The 25,439-nt window shown below is 43.0% G+C and overlaps 1 protein-coding gene across 1 annotated transcript; it reads right to left on the bottom strand.

Moving 5' to 3' along the window:
• Positions 1–12,186: 12,186 nt before the first annotated feature.
• Positions 12,187–14,930, bottom strand: LOC146833061 (beta-1,3-galactosyltransferase 2-like). The gene has a single exon (XM_085600683.1). It carries the CDS (start codon positions 14,807–14,809, stop codon positions 14,219–14,221), a length of 591 nt encoding a protein of 196 aa, XP_085456809.1. The 5' UTR covers positions 14,810–14,930; the 3' UTR covers positions 12,187–14,218.
• Between the last annotated feature and the right edge of the window lie 10,509 nt (positions 14,931–25,439).

Below are 25,439 nucleotides of genomic sequence, written 5' to 3'. Positions count from 1 at the left end.
TCTTTATTCAATTCAATGGGATCTTTTACATCACTTCTCGTCAGGCGTACCAAAGGTTTTGCAATCAGGGAAAAGTTACTTATCCACTGATGACAATATCCTACCATTCCAAGGAACATTCTCACTTCTCTTTGCGTCATTGGTGCTCTCATTCCTTTTATTATCTCGATTCTTTCTGCTGTTATTTTCCTAAGTCCTTTTCAATTTTAATGCCTAAATATTGTACATCTTTCTGCCAGAATTGCAATTTCGATGGGGATACTTTAAGTCCTCCATCTGCTAGATGATTTAGCAATGCTATGGTATCCTCTACACAAGCTTCCTGTGTTTTTGACGCCACAAGCAGATCGTCAATATATTGGACTAGTACTGAGCTCTCGGACATCTCTAGTCCTTCTAAGGACGTTTTCAATATCTGGTTAAATATTGAGGGGCTCTCTGTATACCCCTGTGGGATTCGGCACCATGCCAAAATACGCTCGCCAAAACGGAACGCAAAAATCTGCTGACTGTCTTGATGCAATGGGATGGAAAAGAAAGCATGACACAGGTCAATCACTGTGTACCATTCTGCATCATGTGGAATCTGATACTAAATTGCTGATGGATTTGGTACAATAGGACACCATGACACAACTATTTTGTTTATTTTGCTCAAATCTTGCACTATTCTGAACGTTCCATTAGGCTTTTTCAGTCCCATAATTGGTGAATTACATAGACTACTCATTATTTCTCTCAAAATACCTTGTTTAATCATTTTCACTATTATAGGAGTAATTCCTTCAATTATTTCGGGTGTCAATTTATACTGAAGAATATTTGGGTAACTTATTCCTTCTTTCACTGTCACTTTTACAGGGTCTATATTTTTCATTAATCCCACATCTTCTCCTGTGAAATCCCAGACTTCTGCCTTTACTGTCTTTTTCAGTTCTTTTGGTAGCTCTTCAGGGTTAAATACAGCAAATGCTTCAGTAATTTCGGTTTCCATATTGGCCATAGTCATTCCATACAATACATCTTCGTCAGGGGTCTCAAATGCTATAGCATCGGTAGTGCAAAATATGGTGCAATTCATTTTGTACAACAAATCTCTTCCTAACAAATTTACAGGGCTTGAATCACACACGACAAAGCGGTGCATTTCAGAAAATGTCCCTATGTTAACCTTTACTGGTTCAGTAAGATACGTTTTAATCGGTCTGTTGGATACTCAAACTACTTGGATTGCTTCGTCCGAGAGGAAGGGTTTTAACATCAGCTGACCTGACTGTGGATCGAGTAGCACCAGTATCTACTAGGAAAGTAGTATTTTCATAATTTACCTTTCCATCCACAAAAGGACCTGTCTGGTCTACTTCTAGAGTTGTGCCAAGCACGCACTCTTCTTCCTCCCCTCGGCACCGTCAATAACTTTCTTCTGACTCACTCTCATCGCGTTGTAGCCAATACTGCGAAACAGCACTAGCGCGCGACAGATTAGTTACCTGTTCTTCGTTGTAGAATCCTGTCTCATTACTGTATTTCTGAGGATTTACGCTCTGTGGAAAAGGCGGTTTTGGCACCTGATTCTGTTGGGCAACAACCTGCTGCTGTCGCTGTGGTGGACAACTCACCTCTTTCTGCACCTGCAAATTCAATGATGCATTATCACCATTAGTACTCGGGGGAAATTTACACTCGAAGTTCCAATGCCCTATTCTTCTGCAAATATGACATGGCCACTTCTTTTTGGCTTCTTCTATATTAAATTGTCCCTTTCCTTTTCCATTATAAAATTTTGGTTTCATACCTGCACCATTGGCCTGTTCAATCAATTGAGCGTCCTGTCTTTCTGCCACCTTGACCTGTGCCCACATAGCTATTTCTTTTAACTTACGCTGTTTGGCTTCAATTTCATCACTAAAATATTTTGCATGTCTCAGTACTTCATCTATTTTCTTATTTTGCCAGTCTACTGTATGCTGTTTAATCATTTCACTTATTTCTGGATGTAGCCCATACACAAGTCGGTATACAAAATGACTTAAATCTTTTTCACTCAAATTTTCATCACCACTAAACTGCTTAAAGGCGAGGATTAACCTCTCATAATAAGCATGTACCGACTCCTTAGCTTCCTGATGAGTCCTGTCAATTTTTACCCAATCAGTCTCCTTGGGTGGTGCTTTGTTTTTCAGAAAGGCAATTACCTGTTCATATTTTTTCATGACTTCGGGGTCAGGGGCCCCTGTTTTTGGGTCCCTAGGGTATTCTTTTGTAGGCCAGCTAATCATAATTTTGCACTCTGTCCATAAATCTGCTGGTACTATTATGTCAAAAAGACTATTTAAATCAATCCATAAAACTTTTGATAACTTTACGAACCCATCCACTTGCCTATACCACTAAACTGGCTTTTCGCGTAGTCGAGGGAAATCATTGGTGAATGACAAAATGTCTTGTCTGGTCCAAGGGACATGTACATATCCTCCTCCTGGAATTTCTCTCATGGGACATTCTATTACCACCTTTTCCTTTTCTCTTACGGGGAAGGCTGCAAACGTTTTGTCCGAGGCATTATCTCGTTTTCGGAACCACCTACTCTTCCATTTGTCTACATCTCCCCATTTTCTAAACAAAAGGATTATGTCTTTGATCTGAGTCGTTCGTCCTGCGGTATTCAGATTTTCAATTTCCTTTTCAGAAAAATCTACTCTGTATGGTTTTTGTAAAGCTTTTACCTTTTCGAAGTCTATACCCATTTCATTTGCCACTTCTTCTAGTCTTTCGTGTAGATTTCTTGCTCTCCAGGTTATACTTTTACATAAAAATAGTAATTCTTCGTCCTGATAGGCTTTTCCGTGGGGATAGTCCCTACTATTAACTCTTCCAAAACAATCTCCAGCTTGGCCACATCTATAGATTGGGATTCTTTATCTTTTTGCTGCAAACTCCTTAGCCATTCACTTAATTCTTCTGAAGTAGGCCCTACACTATCTCTCTCTGTGTTTTGTTGTGCTAATCTCTCTGGTGATCCTGGAAGTGATTCCGTCGTCATTATTATTCTATCCACTAAACTTTGATTTACTGTCAAATTTTTAGGTGTACTTTGATCTGAAATACTTGTTGTTTGTCTCCATGGGTTCTTGTCTATATTTTTTTCTGGCTTCTCTGTTTATTTTTTACTGTTATAAGGAATCGTCAGACAATGCTCACTATCCTTCTGTTTATCAAAAATAGACATTACAGGTCCTATGGTTACAGGAACAGTTACGGCTTTCAAGTTTTTTGTTAATTCCCTTATCTTTTCAGTTAATTCTAAAGTGGTTTTCGCTAGTTCCGCTGAATTTTCATTACCCCTTTTGCCATGTTGTGTTTGCTCTAATTTTTTTAAAGGATTGGTCCTTCCTGTCTCTTGTAATACTGATTCAAATTTTATATTCTGTGGAGTCTCTCTCATTGGGGCACTTGGTGTCAATAAGTTGGAATCTGACTGATAAGGGGGTGGATTTTTATAAAACATGTAATCAAGAACATCATCCTCCGATTCATGCACACCATATCCTTTTGACTCGATATTATTTCTCTTTTCCATACATTTTCTACTGCTAACTTCTTCAGCATGTCTCACAGGGAACAAATCATCAGCCATATTTGCACTTCGCCATCTCCTCATTCTATCATCATGATTCTCCTGTTCATATGATCTACCAAACATGTACTTATACCTTCCGCCACTTCTCTGTCTTTCTCTGTCATGCATCTCATCTTCCCATTCTGTCAATGCTTCAAACTGTGTTGGTCTAGGTCTCGGTTCTAGATTCATCATTCTCTCTCTCAAATTTCTCAAAACCGCTAAATTAAATGAACCATGTTCCGGAAATGCCAAAACTCCATCATCTATTGTATACTTTGCCCAACTGTCCAATCAAATACAAGTATGATATCCATATTTCGCAACCATAAAGGATGCAGGCGATTTTGGTGGAGGAAGCAACTGTCCCTCTCTAGTCACAATTGGTTTGTCCTTTTTAAATAAACTCTTTATCTTTCCAACCCAGGACTTTTTCTCCTTTTCTGGTGGATCGTAATACATCATTTTGTCTTCCGTGTATCGCTAGTTTTTCCCTACAACTCTTCTGTTGTTGTTTTAACCAATCGTAGCGCGACTCACACTAACGCACCAATCCAGAGCGTCTATGTCACGTCTGTAATTCTCCAATCCCAGCGCGACTCACACTAACGCACCAATCAGGAGCGTCTACCTCACTCTACAATTCTCCACCCCTAGCGCGGCGTACACTAACACGCCAATCAGGAGCGTCTACGTTTCTTACTAAATGGCCGATCCCAGCGCGGTCTTTCTGACGTCAGCCTTTTTAGCTACTCCTGCTTCTGCTGACCCCTCCTTTACAAAATTTATCGGCAAACTTTCTTACGTTCTTTCTGACACACAATTCTGTTAATAACGACATAAAAACGCCACCATTATCTGTTTTGCTAACAAAAGTATAGTTAATGACCTTTCTCACAAGAATTCCGTCTTTCCCGAGAGCAGCGCTTACCTCTGCCCTACTACGGAATCGTTACTTCCGTTGATAACGTAGCACATCCCTCTACCTTACCCTTCTAACACACATTAGCTAACCGTTTCTCCAGAATTAAGACACCTAGTTGGAAATAAAACCAGAGTTTCACAATTAACCTGAATGCTATTTTATTCACACACTTTCATACAAAAAATGTAGTTCATTCACACAGAATTCTGTCTTTCCTGAGAGCAGCGAACAGTCTGCCCTACTACAGAATTATTACACTCGTTAATAAAGTAGCACTTCCCTCTACTTTATGCTTCTAGCAAGCTTAGGGAACACCTATTACCTTTCCAGTGATAAGCGTAATCAGATTGCCTTCAGGACTTCTGGTACCTAAGACCAAAATTTCTAAGGTGACCTTCGCTACCATACATTTGTCTCATACAGAAAATATCCCTAATGGCAACACACGACGATGTTACCGAATCGAACCCAGACAATGCGTTGTGCAACTTCAATCGTCACACGATTTCCCCGTGTACCTACAGGGCAACAACAATCCCATCTTTCCCGAAAGCAACGCTTACCTCTGCTCTACTACGGAACCGTCACAAACTTCCGACTTCCTACATCCCAGAAGCCGTCAAACAACATAGAACTCGACGTGACTCAACATAGTGTTAATACATGAACCAACACTTTCCCACAATCAATAATCAATAAGGAATTTACAAGCAATAATCACCAAACCAAAACAATAAAAACCATCATACTGCTACCAGAAAAACTGATCCAGCGCAAGACTGGGAAATGGGGGACAACATGTACCAATATCCTCCCTACGTCGCAGACCCGTCATCATACACACTCATTCATACACACATTCATTAGTGGGGCCCATAACACCAACTCACACACGTCACCATTCACGAGTATACACACACAGAAGGGATGAGAAATTCAAGCGCTGGACATGTGGGGGAAATACCTTGTAACCTATAGGGAGAGAAAAGTTATTTTACAAAATATACATTAACATCCTTCGCCTACAGATCCCTAATCTCAAACATCAAGGCACTCCTCCCACTTGGTCGAATGGACCAATTTAGTTGGATTGGTTGATGATGATTTAGAACCAGCTAAAACACATTTTAAGATTCAGAATCCTTATTTTTCTTAATGAAAAACCACAAACTCATCAATTCTCATTAATCAATAATGGTTTATCTAAATTTATCATAATGATTTATATTTGCATTTGTCTCGTCAAAGTTTAGAATTTCTTGATTAATTCAGGTAAATCGCAGAACATCATATTTACCTAATCTGGCTATTTGAAGTCCTCTGAGTCATTGGCTCTGCATAAGCAAATTTTGTCGTACATTGTCCGAAAAGCAGGCCAAAGTTCAGAGTCCTCTGCTCAGCACACTACAGTCCCAATTTATCAAAGGACCAGAAATCGTGCAAGCATATCTCATAGCCTGTGGATTTTTTTTTTTTTTTTTTTTTTTTTTTTGAAAACCTTTATTGACAGTCCAATAAGAACAAGTATGGGCCTACAACCCCCCAGGGCCGGCCGCTAAGCAATCAGAGCAATAACGACAAGTACAAACACAGGCAGCACTTCGGGGAGCAAAATCGTACTACTAATACTGTGAACAGCGTAAGTAGGGCACCAGGAGAAAAAGGTTTTCATTTTATGATGAGACAAGGCAGAAGGATCAGGTGACAAGCAATTTTAAAAACAACGATCACGGATCTGGAGAGTAATGAACGTTAGCGATTTACAGCAATCTATTAGGTCCATGGCGCAAACACAAGAACATCAGGATGGGGAAGAACATAATATACAGTTGCGCCCGCAGTCCCCAGCCAGAACTCCCCAAGAACACCCCGGAAGTTGTGAACACATGAAGCGACAATGAGGCATAACAAAGGGGGGTGTATCACGCTGATCCCAGAAAAAGAAAAAACAAAAAAAATCAGAGAAGAAAAAGGAGGCCATGGAAAAAGAGATGAAAGAATACAGAATCCCCTCCCCCAACCCCCCACCCTGCACCTCTGCAGATGAGTACGGCCCCCCCCCCCCAGCAGTGTGCCTGTCGCCCTAGAACCAGACCCGAAATATAGGAGAGTAGGGAAAAAGAAGTAGGAAAGGACCCCCACCAGGCGGGGGGGTAGAGAAAGTATTTATAAACTGGAGGAGGGCCTTCATAACAGACCCCCGGCGTTCTCCCTCCCGCACGGTAAGGTTCCCCTAAAGTGAACAAGGAACAGCACAAAGACAATCTTCTCAAACCACGATGGGGAGCATTATGCACCTATCGTGCCAGTAGCCATGTCAGGAGAGCATGCCACCCCTAAGCCCGCCCGTCCACTAGGCGACCACCCCCGAGGGGCCAGCCTTATCCCTGACCACTCTTTGGAATACTGCCCATGCCAACCCCTCGACCCAGCACCATACCCAATGTTCCTAGGCAGAGAAATGTCCAACAACGACAGGGAAGCGACGCACACAGGTGGGATGGACGTCTCCGAGCATCAACACAGTCCGCCGCGTGAAGAAACAGGCTTCCCAGTGCTGCCCTAGGATCTGCACTGCATGCAAGGTTCAGGGAGGCAGAAGCAGCCAAAGCAGACATTAGTTGCTGGAGTTGTCCCTGTGTCGCAGGAGGGCATGTACGGGATGAGGCCACCACATCACACTCAGGTCCAACGCCTCCGGGACAGATCAGGCCCTCAGAAGGTCGAACACACTGTAGCATACTGGCCGGGGCGTCCAGTTGTGTACTAACCTCAGGGGTGGCCGCCACAGCGTCCTCCTGCGCGCAGTGTGGGTAGTCTCTATGTTCGTGCGGACAGGCGGGCCGCCACTGCCCCAACTCCGACACCACACCATTGAGCTTACTCCCCAAGATCACGAGACCATGAACCAAGGAGGAGTGAAGAGTACCAAGAGACTCGAGGAGGTCGCCGTACCCCAGCTCAGCTCTTTGCGATCTCGCCGCCATACTCCCAGAAGTCGTACGCTCACAGGCCCGCTGCGGCCCAGCGGACAGGATGGTAGGCTTCATCGCCCAAAGATGGCCGCCAAGTATGCCCGACCCTCACCGGGGCCGGGACAAGCGTCGCGATGGCCACGTCGCGGGCGACCGGGCTCCGGGGGCGGGGAAAAGAACTATCCGTGGTCACGGGCAACAGTCGTCCCCACCACGGACCAGCTCCCGTAGAAATCCAGGGGCGGCCCGCAGCCATCGGGGCAGGATACGGACGGCGGCCGGGCAGCACACCAGCAAGGCAGGGGCAGTCACCGGAGGATCTAAGAGTTGCACCCCCGGTCATGCACTCGGTCCGCTACGCTGGGCAGTAGAAGTGACCATGCCGAAATGTAGGCCGAGTTTGGCACCGCTCCGGTGGGCCGACTCCACCCAGTCACCACTGGCTGCTGTTGTCGCACTGCCACCCGGCCACCGCGTCCACTCGAGGTCCCGGCTCCAGGGCCGCACAGGCCGCAAAGTTCAGACGCAGTTTTCTCCGGTGATACCGCAGCTAGAAACCTCGGAGTCACACAGTCGGGAGCCCTTCTCTTTCAGAAACACGACCACGTAGCACAGGTTGAGGATCTCAGGCAGGATATCCGTGCGGGATGCGGAGGTTCACGGAGCCGGGAGTCTACGCTGCCGTCCCGGTCGCCATCTTGGCTCCTCCCCAGCCTGTGGATTTTTAGAAAAAGTTTGTAGTCATCAAGCTGTCGGGCAGCATCTGGATTTTCAGAAAAGGCGTCACAACGAACGTGGCATCCGCTGCTGCTGCTGTAGGTAGGTAACCTTCCCTATTCTACAAGCCTTTTTATAATAAAACAAGTCATAGAAGATACAAATTTTAAATTTAGAGCAGTCGTGATTGGCTGGTTGAGATCGTACGACCAGTATCCCAAGATTTTCAGTACAGTTCGAAGGGTGAGGTCATTGGTTAGTGAAGTATCGGCTTGTTCCGGTTTACTGTAAGGTCGATTGTTCCCGTGTCTTGGCATGCGTTCCGTTTTGTCTCCTTGACCGGGGACAGTCTGTGCAAAGGTCGCTACGAGGTTTAGGAGATTTCTTGCACATGCGCAGCTCACTCCGCGCCTCATGAGACAGTGGCCACTTCGGCGTGTGTTGTCAGTGGCCATCTTTGATTTAGGCCCAAATGCCAACTTAAGCGAAACAAACACAAAAGAGTAATTAATTCATAGAAATGGTGATTCTAATGTTAACCCCTTGCTAATCCCTCTATGTGCTTGTATTTATCTAGCATATAGCGACATTTAAAGCCATTATATTCACCTTTTCGGTCCCATCAGGAACGCAAACATCAGAAAAGCAACATATATCATGCAATATCCTATTACCACATATACTATTGTTAATATGCGTACAGATTTTAGTTATAAGAGTTATTTAGCCATGCAATTAGCAAATCCCATGTGTAGTTTAGTACTAATAATTTTGATTAGTATTCATGCAACACTTGTTTAATAATATTATAATTAATAGATTATATAATTAGTATTTTCATGCAAAAATAGAGGAGGTATACAAAATTTTGCACTACCTGCTCCATCACGTCCACTAACCCCAGCTCCCTCATCACGTCTATCAAAGCACCAGTGTTTCCCGGCTTGGTATTAGCTTCGGGGGATTCTCAGTCCATCGTCCTATCTATCACACAGTTGATGCCTCCAAAAATGGCGATACTCCCACCCATGTAGGGGGTTGCTACAGCCATTACTTCATAGAAGAAGTTGTAGGCATCCGAATTAGGGGCATACACATTTATTAGACATATCTCTTGCCCGTCAATCAAAGTGTGACTTGTTTATAGTTTTTCAGTTTCAAATGTTTGAAAGTTTTAAAAAGCATTTCCAGACTAATAACGTGCTCTGCATCTCTAAACATGCACACTGGTTGCAGTAGAGTATCTTCAAAAAGCATGGGGCACATGTGGGGTGGGTGAAAGGGCATTGGTAAAAGGAAGAGTGGATTTAGACATGGTGGCAGAATGCGAATAACATGGAATCATACGGGCATGTGTCGAGGCATGCCAGAGAGGGCACAGGCAACAAGTACTGTGCAGTATAGGCAATAAGACTCCAATATTGTGTTAGTAGTAACTTCTCATACTGCATGATCTCTTAATTTTATTTTATTTCAGCCTGTTGGTTAACTGTCGGACAAACCTGCTCATTGAGAATTATAATAATCTACATTTGCTCTAATAAAGTCACTCACAGGAGTGGCACAAAGGTTTCCTTGTAGTGGTAATTGCGCTCTCCCAATTAATGCCATTCAGTAATTGCTTCTCGGTGTGATGTGGTTATTTTTCAATTCAATATTGCCCTTATGAGTAGGTTGCAAGTGGATTGTGGTATTACACAGATGTCTCTACTCTCATCAAATTCCAGTTTGATGTGTTAAGATCTATCTTTCTAGATTCTCCTGCAGATCCAGTTAAATAATAATTTTTGTGAATTGGCAGACACACTTGTAATTAAATTGGATATTAATTGCTCCTAATTTTCTATGCCTATTACAGTGCCTATTACAAAGTAAAAAAAAAACACATTCTCTTGTTGCTTTATTAAGTTATTTTACTCTTATTTCTTCTAGGTGTTTTCTACACAACCCTTCACATAACCATCATCATCATAACTTCATTATCGATTACAAAGATCCTAAAAAGTGCGCCACAATCTAATACTAAAATACATACAAAAGTGCGCCACGACCTAATACAAAAATACATACAAAAGTGCGCCACAACCTAATATAAAAAAAGACGACACCCAGCTGATCCTCTCCCTCACCAAGGTGCCCATCATCGCCAAAACCAACCTCCATGAAGGAATGAAGGCCGTCCCCGAATGGATGAAGAACAGCAGCCTGAAACTGAACTCGGACAAGACGGAGGTCCTCATCCTCGGCTCCACCCCCTCCGCCTGGGACTACTCATGGTGGCTGGCCGCGCTGGGAGCAGCACCGACGCCCACTTACCACGCACGCAACCTGGAGGTCATCCTGGACTCATCTCTGTCAATGACCCAGAAAGTCAACGCCGTCTCCTCCTCTTGCTTCAACACCCTCTGTGTGCTCCGCAAGATCTACAGATGGATCCCCACCGGAACCAGGACGGTCACCCAGGCCCTCGTCAGCAGCAGACTGGACTACGGCAACGCCCTCAACGCGGGAACCTTGGCCACACTCCAGAAACGACTACAACACATACAGAACACCTCTGCACACCTCATCCTTGACATCCCCCGCCACAGCCACATCACACCCCACCTGAGAGATCTGCACTGGCTCCCGATCAAGAGGATCACCTTCAAGCTCCTCACCCACGCTCACAAGGCACTCCACAACACCGGACCAGCTTACCTCAACGAACGACTCACCTTCTACACCCCGAACCGCCAGCTTCGCTCCGCTGACCTCGCCACGGTCCCCCGCATCCGACAAGAGACCACCGGCGGCAGATCTTTCTCGCACCTCGCCGCCAAGACATGGAACACCCTCCCCATCCATCTGCGGCAGACCCAGGACCTGCTGACCTTCAGGATACTTCTCAAGACCTGGCTGTTCCAGCAGAAGCAGCTCTCCCCCCCGCGCCTTGAGACCCTCACGGGTGAGTAGTGCGCTCTACAAATGCATTGATTGATTGATACATTTACTGGCAACAGGATTATTTTAAAAAATTGAGAAATACAACAATTTAGGTAAAGGGGCACTAAAATACCATATCAGAATAAAACCATATACAAATACATATCATTGTTAAGAAATATATAGTATTAAATACTGCATACTAACTATATTAAATGGGGCACTTTGATTGTCTATTCCATAGAGCACTTTGATTGTCTAATCCATAAAGTCAGCAAGAATTCTGATAGGCCAAAAACTACTACCCTCCTGGTTTCTGTGCTCAAAATTCTAAGCACCTCTAGATAATGTCCAGGTCCAAGGAGCCTGCACAACGGAATGATCCACTTGGCCCTTGGGTTCTCATAGGACAGACAGAAGAATAGCAAGTGGACTAGGGATTCAGGGCTTCCTTTACAGGCCGGTCATTTAACATCAGTGGGTGCATAACTACTCCACTTGCAGCAAAACAATTTAGTGGGGAGAGTCTTATATCAGAATTGAAGGAACAATTTCCATGCAAATGGAGGGACAATTTCTTCAATCGTAGCCTCATAGAGGGGGATGTGCTTAAAATCTACAAACTATTGTGTAAGTGAGCCCATAACCAAACTTGCTGCATCTTCAACATGTTTCGCCTTGGCATATTGAGTTATGGGTTCTCTCAACGCAATAAATTAAATTTGGAAAGAAAAGGTGATACAAAGTTCTATATAATATTCAAAAATACAAAGTTCTATATAACATTCAAAATAGCAAAGCATATGTACATTGTAACCAAACAGAAGTGACAAGGCACACTGAACAGAAAGTGTTATAGTGATATATTATAAGTACTTTAAGCGAGTACATACTACGAAATAATTGCTTCTTCAGTGCAAATAAGTTTAGTGATTCACTCGATTCATAAGTTGAATGTATGGATAAAAATTATTTGAAATGCATAACACAAATATTCCGATATTAATCAGTTGCCTTGCCCTAGATAGTCAAAATTCGATAGTAACTTCATAATCCTACGATGAGGAATCTGAAATTCAATGGGATGATAGTGATCTTGATCTGATCCCCCACCGATAACGTGCTTTTCACAATAAATTAGCCAGGCATACTGCTTTTGTCATACCTTTTCATAAACAACAGATCAGACTCAAGGCATCTGCTAAACTTTTCTCATTTAACAATCTGGCCCATAGTTGTTATCATTTGCTTGTCACCATAACCAACCCAATCCTACAATGCATTGCACTTACGCCTTCCTGCAAATCAAGCACTAGGCATAGTCATAATATTACAAATACGTACAAAATTACAGTTCGCAAAACAATGTACAACCCCTGCTATGAGTTGCCTTTATCTAAGTGAAACTCTTCTGGTTGAGGGTTTTGTCAAAAGGAATTCGCAACATCAAAACCCTTGCCTAACGCGTGAATCAGTGAGATTCCATGTAACAAAACACTTCACTACAGAGTTAAACATACATTCCGCCATAAAAGGACTACTGGCTTTAATATATGCTTTTGATAAATATGCCAGGCCTTTGCCATATCTATTTATAATAGAAAGATCAGGCCTTTGTCATTGTCTTGTCACCATAACAACCTAGTCCTGTTGTAATAAGCATAAGGGTTCCCTCAAGGCAAGAATAGCAGCAGGCACACTTTACTACTACCCAATCAAATGCTGTACTCAGGGGACAGGGCTTTCATTGGTGCACCAGGTACAGTGACACCGACACATGCTACGCCACGGCATGCGGATCGACAAATGGGCAGTGCTCAGATCCCTCTCTCAGTAGTTATTCTTAGAGCTCTTTTTTGTTGCGCACATATGGTAATGTTAACCCAGACCTAAAAAGGTTTTCTTAGATTTTTACAATCAAACTACTCGGCGGGCAGGAGCGGCCCATGCAAGTAAGAGTGGTGGGTTTGGTAGGGGCAGGGGCTCAACAGACGATGACGATAGGAAATTAAATCATAATCTGTCGAGTCCTCTCCCACCCTTTCCCACCGCTCTTACCTGCACAAGCCACACCTCCCGGCACGGCAAAAGAGGAAGACCAAGGAACCAATGGACTCTGATGTCTGGGAGTTCTTCACCCATTCAGTGGGCAAGAAGAAGTTAAATGCTAGGAAATTAACTTGCAAAATCTGTGACCAGAAGCTGAGGAGAGGGACATGGGGCACCTATTCTCTTGACATAGATGATGGGGCGCCACTTCAATTTGAAGCATGAAAAGGAATACGGACAGTGGAAGAGGGAGAGAGCAACTGTGGCAGCACAGGTGGCCGACCCACTGCTAAATTTGGCTAAGACATCCTGGACAAGCAACAGGATGAAGTAAATCCACATCAGTGAGTATTCTCACCCTACTGCATAAAGTATACAATCCATATATGGGGTGGTACGTAGAATCACAGCACAGGTGGTAGGAAGTTTGAAGTACACTACAAAAACTTTCATCAATAAACAGAAAAATGGAAGTGGCCACTTGTCGCAAAAGTTGTATTATATACGTAAAAACACACAAATATCATATACACTATACTATAACTATACTTTTTCTTTTGTCATTTTCTCTGCCTGTGTCCATCTTTCAGATCGGTATGTCAGATTTTCCTGTACGTTTGGGGGAGTGTTGCATTTTTTACAGCATAGTGTCCAGTCTGGTTCACTGGAGAGCTCTTCAGTCCAATTGTTGAATTTTTGTTGCTTGCGGTGCAATTTTTCTATGATCTTAAACCAAAGGCTTCTCCATGATAGGGGCTTCTATTTGTTCGATTTATTGCCGCACTCCAGGATGCTCAACAATACTAGTGGCCATATCTAGTTTAAAATCTGGCAAAATAATACTGATCTGGTCTAGAAGTCAATAAAGGTGCATGTAGGCTGGAATAATTGCAAAGGTTAGGAGTTTCAATGAGAATCTTATTTCACCATTGTGCCTGGTGTAAGATGTTTGCTGATCTACCTCCTGTCCGCTATACTATCCACATTGTACAAATGAGGGTCTTTAACTCAAACTGGTTCATGCCATAGGCCCTTCACCACTGTTGACCTGCTTCTGTAGCATATATACCACTTGCTCGAATTATTCCGTTCAGAGATGCCCCTGTACACAACCAACCCAATGAAGTAGTTTTTTCGTACTTTGTGGCTCGGCTGGAGAAGGTGATGGACCAAAAGCTCAGGGTTGAAGAACATATTGCTGTCAATTTTCATAACGTACTTGGCATTGGGGCAGAAGCGGGCTATCCACTCCATACCCATCATGGTCTTTAAGGTCAGGTTATTGTACGTGTCCAAGAAGTCCTGCTCGATAATGTCCCTGAAGGAAGTGCTCTCCCACAGCAGGGCATTGCGTACTGAGACGGACTGCGAGGAGGGTATTCCAAGAAGGAACAGCCTCACCACAGCGATGCCGGGCAGCAAGCTCTCATTCCCCCATGTCATGCGAGTAGCATCTCGGTTCGCAGTGTCTTCGGGCACTGAGGGGATCAGCAGCCCCAGGAATGGATCATGTGTGGAGCACTTGGAGGTCTCGTTCAGCAGGAAAGGGAGTCTCTGCAGTGGCTCATCGCTGAGGGGGACATTCTCGACTGTGAACATGGAGCTGTAGGGTAGGTTAAAGTTACGTAGGTAGACTATCTCCCAGTGGACCACAAAGACACAGAAGAGCCAGATGAGTGACAGTGGAAGCGCCTTGGAAGGGTCCTGTGTTCTGCCAGGCTCCAGGATGACGAATTATCTGGTCTGGGCAGAGATAACATTTTATCAGTCATCAAACATCAATGGCACCCATTGTAAGATTCAAATAGAATTACTGCTTTACAGGAATGTTTACTTTGAACATTTTCTCTCTATTCATATTAACTATGTACATTATGATATCTGCAGAAAGAGGCCATGCCACCCTAAAGCTATATTTTTTGTTAGTCAAATACCTGGACTACCTGCATAGTAGGACCAGACTTTTATGGCTATGCACTTTCCTGTATAATTGCATAAATTACTGAGCTACTTGGAAAGCAAACTTACCAGTTGGGGTTAGATTAAATTTCCATCACTTTATACAGTGGTGCATGCTTAGTGTATTGTACCTCTGCCATAGCAGCTCAAAGGCAATAAAGATCAAAGATCTACATAGTAGCCGTCAATGCGTCTCCTCACACCATCTGGCCCCACCATGTGTGAGTCTGTGGCCTTGAGGACAAGCAAGAACCTGGCAGTCTCTGAAAGGACCCAACCTATTTATTGATTAATGTATGTGTGTATGTATGTATGCATGCATGCATGATTGTGTGTAGATATGAATGTACTTATTTATTTATGCTATTTATTTAGCACTGCCCTACGACTAGGGCAATGGAGTGCTTTACATGTAACATGTTAGCTGTTAATAAAGAGATAGAATTGCTTTACACACAACGCATTAGAAGACAGCTTGTAAGAGGATAACCATAGAAAAAATACTGAAAAGAATTAGGGGGCATATTTACAAGGGCTTTATCTACGCTTTTTTGGCTTACAAAGCCAAAAACGCGGAGCTAAAACCAGCGCCCTTTTTACAGGAGGGTGCTAGCATGCATAATCGCAAGTTAGCACCCTTTTTCCCCAATGCCTCCCTTTGCATCTCCAATGAGATGCAAAGTGGGCGTTACTGGGCGTCCCCTGGATGGACTACCTTGCAAATATCGCTGATGTTTACATCGCGACATTTACAAGGTAGCCCACATGATTTTAGCAGACGTTAGAGTTTTTGCCAAAATCTAACGTCTGCTTAAACCCTGATTTAGCCATCCCTAACATAGGGGGTGGATTAAGGTGATACGACCCCGTGGGTCGTATCAGCAAGGTTATCGTCGTTTTGCAGCGATGTTCCCTGCAAAAGGGCGATAACCTCGCTATCTCTGGAATTTTTATCGCCCTGAGAAACGCGTTGTTAATAACGCGCTACCAGGGCGATAAATTCCAGAGACAGCTTGCGATAATATTATTATCGCTAAACAAGGCCAGCGATAATTATCGCTGGTCGTTGATAATATGCCCCTTGGTCGGTAGTCCATTTTAACAGTCCAGTTATGCCCTAGGCAAGACAGAATGCCAGAACTTCATTTTGCCTCTGATGCAGGTCAATGCAAGCTCACCTGGTCAATTTTGGCCAGTTGTCTTGCAAATCTTCGAAGACTGTTTGCCTCCAGGCATACCTGAGACAAGCTTGTAGATAAGTACTTTGAGAATGGTACCTTGGTGGTCTCACAGATGGAAGCGTGCTGAAATAGCAGTGCGTAGTATAACTCATTACCAGGGCCACTGGAAGTATGTGATGGTGCGGCCACGGTGGTTAATGCATAATTATAGATTTGCCGCATTTTACACAGAGTCCATCATCTGGTGCACAGTCTGCAGATTTTAACAAAAAAACAATTGTTTCTAGCTCAAACATGTCAAAGGTTACTGAAACCGCTGCAACACGTGTTGCTGAGCAGTGGAAGGTCTATTGTAAAGGTTGACTGGTCACTTTTATGTTGCCTATTGTTATATTTGGATGTTAAACTGCTACTAAGTTGGGGCACCTAATGCCCAAACAGTGCAAAAAGTACAAAATAATGAAGTAATACTATCAGAAAAAGTGGGGACATTAGTGACAGGGTCTCCATAAGTAATCTTAAGGAAAGTGCATGAAAATGTCACAACCTAGTCCTCAGAGTTTACTGCGGGTGTAGGAGCAGATGTTCTTAAAGTTGTCAGCAATTAATGGGTGAGATGCCCAGGGACTTTACATACATGAAACACATCAGCTCTTTAAAAGGGTGGATTTCAACCCTAGCTTTTTTATCTTGTGGAAGGATGGGTGCACATAAAGGCATACTACCTACCTAGACAACATTGTGGAAGATCACTGGTGTTTCTGCGCTCAATACACGTTACATGAAAAAGTGGTTCATAGCCATGGGGAAGCATAAGTATAAATCCAGCAGCACTAAGCACATGGTGGGGCTTTTCATTAAATCCCTGGCAGAGGAAAAGTACTCTCCTTAACTCTGCCTTGAAGAAGCCTCCATGGAACAGCCCAATGATAAGACATTTGGTAGGCGGCGGTAAACCTGCCGCTTACCCATCTCCCAACAAACATTGTGGCTGAGGGCATTCCTCCGAATTGAAGTCTCTGCCTCTCCACTGGCCACAATACTAGACTGGGACATTGAACTATTGTTATTATTTAATGAATCCAGCATAGATCCATGGTGGGTGGAGGAGGATCATTTTGGGGTGCCCACACGAGCAAATATATCAGCCCGTCAGCCCACCACGCCTTGAGTACATTTGTTTGTTGAATGCCTGATACCTCTCTCCAGGTAAGAATATCAACGTGTATGTGAAGCACCAGGTCTGGTGACCTCTATCCCTGTGGCAATGAGGAGCAGTTTGCGGAGTCAACTTATGACCAGCTTACGAAGTGCACTTCTGTGACTCTTGCTGCAAATCTTTGGCAGTGATATCCTCCTAAGCTGGCCTCTTAATCTTGTCATGGATCGGGTGCATCTTCCTACCAGCAAGTGCGCTGCAGGTCACGGCATTTTTGTGCCATCAAAAATCACAACTACCACCAAAGCCACCCTAACAATTCCTAGAGAAGGAAACAGCTCAGTCTTCAAATAAATTGTTGTATCCACCCATTGCGGATCGTAGAGGACAATCTTCCTTCAACTTGCCACTGGGGGGGGTTTGTACCCAGGATCCATGGCCCCTCTCACTAAGGGTCTTAGGTTGGGGCTTTCAGTGTCTCCACCTCCTCCTTCTAGACACAAGCATCCACCACCTCTCAAAATAGCTGTGGGGAGAAGTACAGAAACTTCTTATTCTCGGATCAAGCAAAGTAGGTCCTAGAAAACAGCAATCTAGAGTTTACCACAGGTTCTTTGTAATGGAAGAAAAGCTCAAGGGCGTCTGCAAGCCAGCCTGGATCTCCACCAGGTCCGCCTCGGTCTTACCATTGAGCATTTTACGTTTGGGGGGGGGGGGGGGGGACATGTTCTCTGCATTCCGGCTCTGCAGAGCTGAACAATTGATGCTTAGTTTCATGTCCTGGTGAAGCTGCTAGCTTAAATCAGAAGGGCGTGCTCTTGTGTCCTACAGAACTCCTACAACGATGACTGATTTATAGAATTCTCCAGAGTCAACCCTACATGGCTTGCATTATGCAAGCCCACTGCCCATTCCGCATGGCTTGTTTGTGCATGTAGTCAGGCCCCCACTCACCCCTTCCCAGAAATGTTTGTTCATCAGAGCAGGGCTGGATACCTGGTTTCAAATGACCTTCCCCCCTCTGGAGAGGGCCTTGTACGTTAATAAAATCTAGGTCCACATCCGCATTGAATCTTCCATTACCACAAGGAGGTTCCAGTGGGCCCTGATGGCCTCCTGTGTCCATAGAGGCCTCTGGCTCATTTGAAGATGTAAAGGTTGTGCCTCACTTCTCATTGGGATGAGAAAACCGACCATGTTTACTCAGGTCTCCTTCTGTGGGGGGTTCTGCCCATCTGTGCTGTGGGCCTCCTGTGGTCAGGGAACAGATCATCAGGACCTCCCCCTGGTGGTCTCCTCTTCAGTGTACCTGACCCTCAGATGTCGGTCACCATTCAGTTCATCAGAATATAATTGTGGCCCAACATATGTCCTCTTTGCATTTGCACCCTGATCCCAGTGTAGTCCAGACTTCACATCACGATGATGGACTTCAAGGCAGTATTCCTGGCCTTGAAAGACTTCCTGCCATCCACACACCGCAAAGGGGCATTGATGCAGGAGGACAGCACAAAAGCCTTGGTCTAGATGTACAACGAGAGGAACCAGTTTGGGATCTGAACTGCAGAACTAGGCGCTATCACAGAACATATGTATTTTGACTCTTCATCGAGCAGGATATCCAACACTCAAGCAGACTTTCCAGCTAGTTGCTTTACACCCATATGAGTGGGAGCTGAGCCGCCCGTATTCAGGTGTTGGAGGTTACCAACAGTGGATCACTCTGTGTCCCGGAGCAACCACAAGTTGGCTGACTTGTCCTCCTTTGTGGGCTTGATCTCATGTCCCAGGGCCCAATTACTCCGCAGCCTGTCAAGTTGACCAGTCAACCTCTTCACATGATCCCCAAGGTATTACTAAGCTTGAGCAAGTGATTAGGGTGCTCTGATAATCCTGACACACCTCTGCAGTGGTCTAACATTTAGGTCTCAACGCCGTCCTGGCAGTGCAGGCCGCTCTACAGCTTCACGCCATAGTGGACTTCCTAGAAAGGGAGCAGGGCTAGATGGTTACTGTCTGTTCCCAATAATTTTGCTGATGTACCAGGGACAGAGAATCTTCTTAGGCCCATTAGAGGATGTCTCAAGATAGCGTGACTTCTGAAAAACTCAAGTGTGTAAGTTATTAAGCGTTTACCACTAGACCCTACAGAGGTGCATTCTGTGCACTGTGTGATAAGTCTCTCACCGGGCAACCATCAATCCGTACAAAACTCCTTTTCTTAATGTTTGTTCTTGTAAAATAATCCAGTATGGCATTGCTTTTCATATCCTTGGCATTTGTTCCCTTGAGTTTGAGGCTCCTACTCTTATAAGGCCCAGGGCCGGACTGGTAAACCGAAAGCAGCCCTGGCGTAAAAGTATACCCGACTCCCGTTCTCTCCTTCCTCGCTTTATCTCTCTCTTTCCATCCATCCACTCAATCTGTTCTTCTTTCCTCTCACACTCACCTCGCTTCCTATCACTCTGGAAGCCAGAATGCGGGGAGCAGGGGAAAATTTCAGAGTCACCAGGACATCCCCTCCGTTTTCAAATGCCTGCCTGCAATTGCTCCAGGCCACTGGGGAAATGCCCAGTGGAATAAAGGCCAGCCAGGCTTCAAGTGTGTCCACATTGATTCTGGGTCATAAGCAGGGTCACTGGAATTTTGCTATTATGTGTCTGCAATGTTTTTCACATAAATATAGATTTGACACATAATCCATCATCTGCTGCATAATCTGCAGGTTTTAACGAAGGAAATTTGTTTCTAGGTGAAATGGTTTAACATTTATGAAAAACAGAACGACAAATGAGGAAGGACCTTTACAAAGGTTGACTGGTCACCTTTTTGCTGCTTAATGCTATATTTGGTAGTTAAACTGGTACTACTGAGGTGCAACCAATGACCAGAAAGTGTATAAATGAAAAACAAATGAAGTATTACTATCACAATATGTGCTGTAGTACGCCATATACTTTACTCAACTCTGCTGCATAATTTGACCCTCCTGTGCCGCAAAATTTTAGTGGCCCTGTTCATAAGCCTTTGTAAACGTGTGTGCTACTAATATTCAACGGGCGACCTTGAAAGGTGAGTCCTTCTGCTGAGCACATCAACCTTTTCGAGCAGTCAGCGAGTACCAGTTCCTGCCCCTTCCAAGTGCTGTGATCACCACTGTACGCTTAAATACACTGATAAGAATGGTTTTTATTGTCCCTGCCTTTTGGTCTTAAATCAGAAACTTGAAACCATATGCTTTGCCCTCTGAAGCCCACACTCTGTTGAAGCTGCATGTTGGTGGCAACATCTGATGCAGATTGGGGTGTATAAAATCTCCCTACTTCCACGGATAGAGTAATTTCACAGTTACACGCACATACACTCACCATACACTAGGGCCCATTTCACTAACATACACTCAAAAACTCCACCAGCATTGAACCTGTGGAAAGAAAACTCCTAAACCCCACATCTACACCGAGGTCGATAAAACCTAGCTATTGCAATTGTCATAATCTAAACAATCTATACATCAATAATCAAATAGAGTACTCAATAATTGACAAGAAATAATCACCAACACCGTATTTAAAATTATGATTCTTTATCTAAATTAGTCAAAGAAATTAATCAGAATAAATCATTTTCTCATAATTACCTATTCTAGCTAAATGTCAGAATGGGTCATCAGGACAAGTCTCTCAGTAGAAATCTCCCAAGTCACCGTCCTCTCAGCATCGATCCTCACCAACACAGGTTTGGGCCTCAAAATCCCGAATGCAATGACACGGACCCTCTCTAGTCTAGTATATTTATAATGAAACTTGCAATATTAAAGAAACATTAAATGTTTTACACGTCCGCCGAACCGCTGAGCAGAGCGAGCAGGAAAGGATGTAGCATCGCTACATTTGGAAAATCTCCGCTCAGGAAATCACAAAAATAAAAAGACAGAACAGGAACCAAAAATAAAAAAGTATCTTTTAGCGACCACATTTCCTCAGCGATGACACAATGCTCAGAGTTCTTTCTTAACAGCTCCTTTGTCCTCCAAGGCTGTCCAATACATCTGGAAACCTGCCCAGAACTGCTGCTGTCCTCACGGAAAGTTTTAACCAGGCAAGGACTGTGATCAAATGTCTCGTGATCATATTCAGCAAGGCCCTCTCATCACAAATTTCTCACTCGAGGCCAGGCTGCAAACGGCGGACATTTTTGGTTAGGCCAAAATGGACCATCTTAATTAAAAAGAGACAAAAACAACGTTACCACAGCATAGTGATTAAACAGTGTTAACCCCACTAATACCCTTATGTGTATGTAATTATCTAGCTTTTGCAACACAGAAAAGCATTAATTCAAAAGCGTTTCGTGCTTAAAATAAACAGCACTCAGCAATGTTTATTTAATAAAACATGCACATTGTTAATAGGCAACACATACGCGTTCCCACGTGTAGTTCTCTCTTGTTAATACATACATGTTGATAAGTAAAAACACTTACACAAAACAAATAATTAATAATTAATAATTAATAATGTTAACTTATGACAAATAGACAAACCAGAGCTTAAAAACCCTATAGATTTTTATTAGAAAATCCTGCTCCAGCAATCCCCCCTTTGGTGATTTTATCACCAAATAACCCCCAAAAATTTTTTTGTGAAATTTAGTCCCATTTTAGGAGAAATTGGAAATGTCTTTTTCCTCCTTACACAACACTACACACCAGACACTCTTTCATCATCCCTCTTTGTTTCTAAGTAGACACTCTCCCTTAATTCTTCTAATTCAATTTCTTGTGGTTCTCTTTTCAACCTTTTATTTCTCTTTTCATTATTTCTTTTAATTAATTTCTTTTTCCCTCCCCTGTTTTTACAACACAAACACACCAATCTCAATATCAATAAAGCAACAATTATACAAGTTAAAGGAAACAATATCTTACCTATAATAGTACTACCTATTTTTGTAATAAAACTCTTAACAGCTATCACCTTATTAGCTATTTTAGTCCAGATACTTTCAGCTTCAAGTGGTACTAATTCTTCATGTAAATCAGTAATATTTTTGATATAGACCTTCAGGTCTTTGCTTTCGTCTGGAATGTAAGTGCAACAATGTTGAACTTTCAGCATTCCACAAACTCCACCCTCCGTAGCCAATAGAATATCAAGAGCAAGTCTATTTTGCATAGACATGGCACGTACGGCAATTAATTCCGTATTCACCAAAAGAAACCCTCCAGCGGTATTTGTCGATAAGCGATCCACCACTGTTGACAATTTCCGAATCCCATAAGCATTTAAAGAAATTCCCACTGCTGGAATTAAAGCTCCAAAAATGTCACCCACAATTTCAGACCAAGTTTCCCTCTTGAAGCGCATTAGTAAATTAATATGTTCTACATCTTCTATTCTATCTATATGAAAAATCTTTGGAAAAATCAGGCCCACATAACACGTGCCATACCAATGGTCAGGCAACTTGTAATAAGCCTTGTTCCCACAAACATAATACACTCCTGGAAAAATTGTATCTTCTCCACCTCTGAAACCCCATCCTGTTGCAATGAAGTATGTATCATGACATTCACTAGTCCCAACAAAATATGTATCATATTGGGATTTCCCTCTTGTAATGCACAGCTTACCCTTCTGTGGTGCATCTAAAGCTAAAGTTGGACTAGCTCCATTTTTCAATTCTTTTCCCATCTCAATGTCCCAAATTGTCTCACTCATTTTATATTTCCCTGCCTTTTCATGCATACTCAATCTCCTTTCCTCCACCATGTTCAGGAAAGCTTTCTCCTCTTCTTCCAAACTACAAGTTAAATTATTCTTAAAAATGTAATCTAATGTTAATTCTTCTTTCTCAATAAAAATCTCACCAAAAATGTTAGCTTCTTTAGCTGAATTCAACTCTTTGTTCATTGGCAAGTGCCCAAAAATACTATCTTTGTTAGACATCTTATAATCTATTTTCCCTAACAGATAAAAAACACTACTTAATACACTACAAGAAATTCCATACATAGCTGGTAAATGGTGATAAGTAACACCCTCTGAAACGGATGCAGGTAATTGCATACAAACGTAGCAATCCCTTACTTCCATTGTTTTCACATATTCGTATAACAACTTTGAAAAAACATTACTAGAAAAATCATTAATTGACCTATCTTTATGCATGTAAGTATTACTAATTCTGGTTGGAACTACTTTTTGCGAATTCCTTTCTACATTTGTCTCATTCTCAGTATGTATCTCAAATGTACCTATTGAAACTCTAAATGTAACTAATAAAGCTAAAATACCCCATTAGTAGCATTAATAATCCAGTACAGCAGCAGCACATTCTACACCATCTTCTTAAGAAGGCACATCTACTTTGATTATTCTCTATGTTAGCCATTTTACTACTTTGACCTTGTCTTTTGACTTAGCCTCTACTACTCCACTACTGTAATTTCTCAAACTTTGGATTACTTCAGACAGCTGAATTTCAGACTTTCTCCTTTTCACTTTCTCCAAGTGATTTCTTCAGTTCACTCAATTTGGATATTCATCACTTTTCACTCCACCTTCTTCAGCAACATCAAATTGTATCAGATCATCAACAACATCCTGTGCATCTGACTCTTCTCCAATGTCAGTTAGGATAACTTTTAAGATTCCAACAGATTCTTCCTTTTCCTCAACCACTTTTCTCAAGATCCCCTCCGGATTATCTCGAGTCACTGTTTCTTCTTCTCCTTCTTCAGACAGTGCCACATAAGACCATTCCGGTGATCTGTACTTTTGGTTGGGTCTTCTAATTCTTTTTATTTCCTCAGGTTCTCTTGATTCCTTTTGCTCCTTTCTTTTTACTTCGTTTTGACTCGACACTTCATTCACTTGTTCAGCTTTCGATGTATTTCCTCTTATCAGTCTGTATCTCAGCCTCTTTACTCTGTTGTTAGGCCAAAAATCTCCTCTTACGACCTTTTTCGGTCTTGTTTCTGTATTATTTCTTTCTCCAATCCAAGTTCTCTTTCTCAGAACTCGACCCTCTGATTTTCCATTCTCACTTTCATCCGATTCTGTTTCAAATGCCTCTTGTTCTTCAGCAGTTTTCTTTCGCTCCACAGTCTTTTTCACCACTATTTGAGACTTCCCTACTTCTTTCCCTCCTCGGGTCTCCGACACGCAATCTTCTTGCTGTCTACTTGTCCCTTCACCTAGCTTATTAGAAGTGTTCCCTACACCTCCTCGGGGGTCTTCCGCAATCTGTCCCTCTCTATCTTCTTCTGACCCTACTTCTTCAGATATAATCTCAAGTGGTTCTTCAATCTCCTCCTCTTCTGATTCAGGAGTAATTTCTGTGGAACTGCTCTTTTCTTTTTTTTTTCCTCCACTGCTTTTTGGAACTTCAGGCTCTCTTTCAGAATCAGATCTCCTTTCTGAGACTCTCAATGGTTCTCTTGAACTTGAAGCCTTTTCTGCTTCTTTTCCTGAACTTTGATTTTTTCTCACTGGTTCTGGGTCTTCATCATCACTGGAATCTGATTCTTCAAAATACTCTCTACCAGTCCCATCCTTTGGGTTTGGAACTCTCAGAGTATGACTCGCATGCACCCAGTTTTTCACACCAGCACACTTCACTGCAGTCGTCGTAGTTAGAATGACTTGTCTTGGTCTTCCCCACCTCGGAACCAAGCAATTTCTTCTTCTGTGAACTTTAATCCTCACCCAGTCTCCTGGACTCAGATCATGAGCTTGCTTCTTCTCAAGTGTAGTAGCTTCTTCTCCAATCTGGTGAAACACAGAATGAACTGCGTCAGCCAGGCCTTTACAGTAATCCAAAATAATGTCATCAGTTATTGTCATCAACTTATTGACAGGTACATATGCATGTCGCATTGCACGTCCCATTATTATTTCGTGCGGACTTAAACCAGTAGTTCTAT

Source organism: Triturus cristatus, chromosome 4_2 (assembly GCF_964204655.1).
Source record: "Triturus cristatus chromosome 4_2, aTriCri1.1, whole genome shotgun sequence".
Classification (NCBI taxonomy): domain Eukaryota; kingdom Metazoa; phylum Chordata; class Amphibia; order Caudata; family Salamandridae; genus Triturus; species Triturus cristatus.
This window is presented reverse-complemented; position numbering and strand designations above follow the sequence as displayed.

What these genes read in the sequence shown, in the direction of transcription:
- LOC146833061 (XM_085600683.1), bottom strand. Translation starts at nt 14,809, where the DNA reads ATGTTCACAGTCGAGAATGTCCCCCTCAGCGATGAGCCACTGCAGAGA.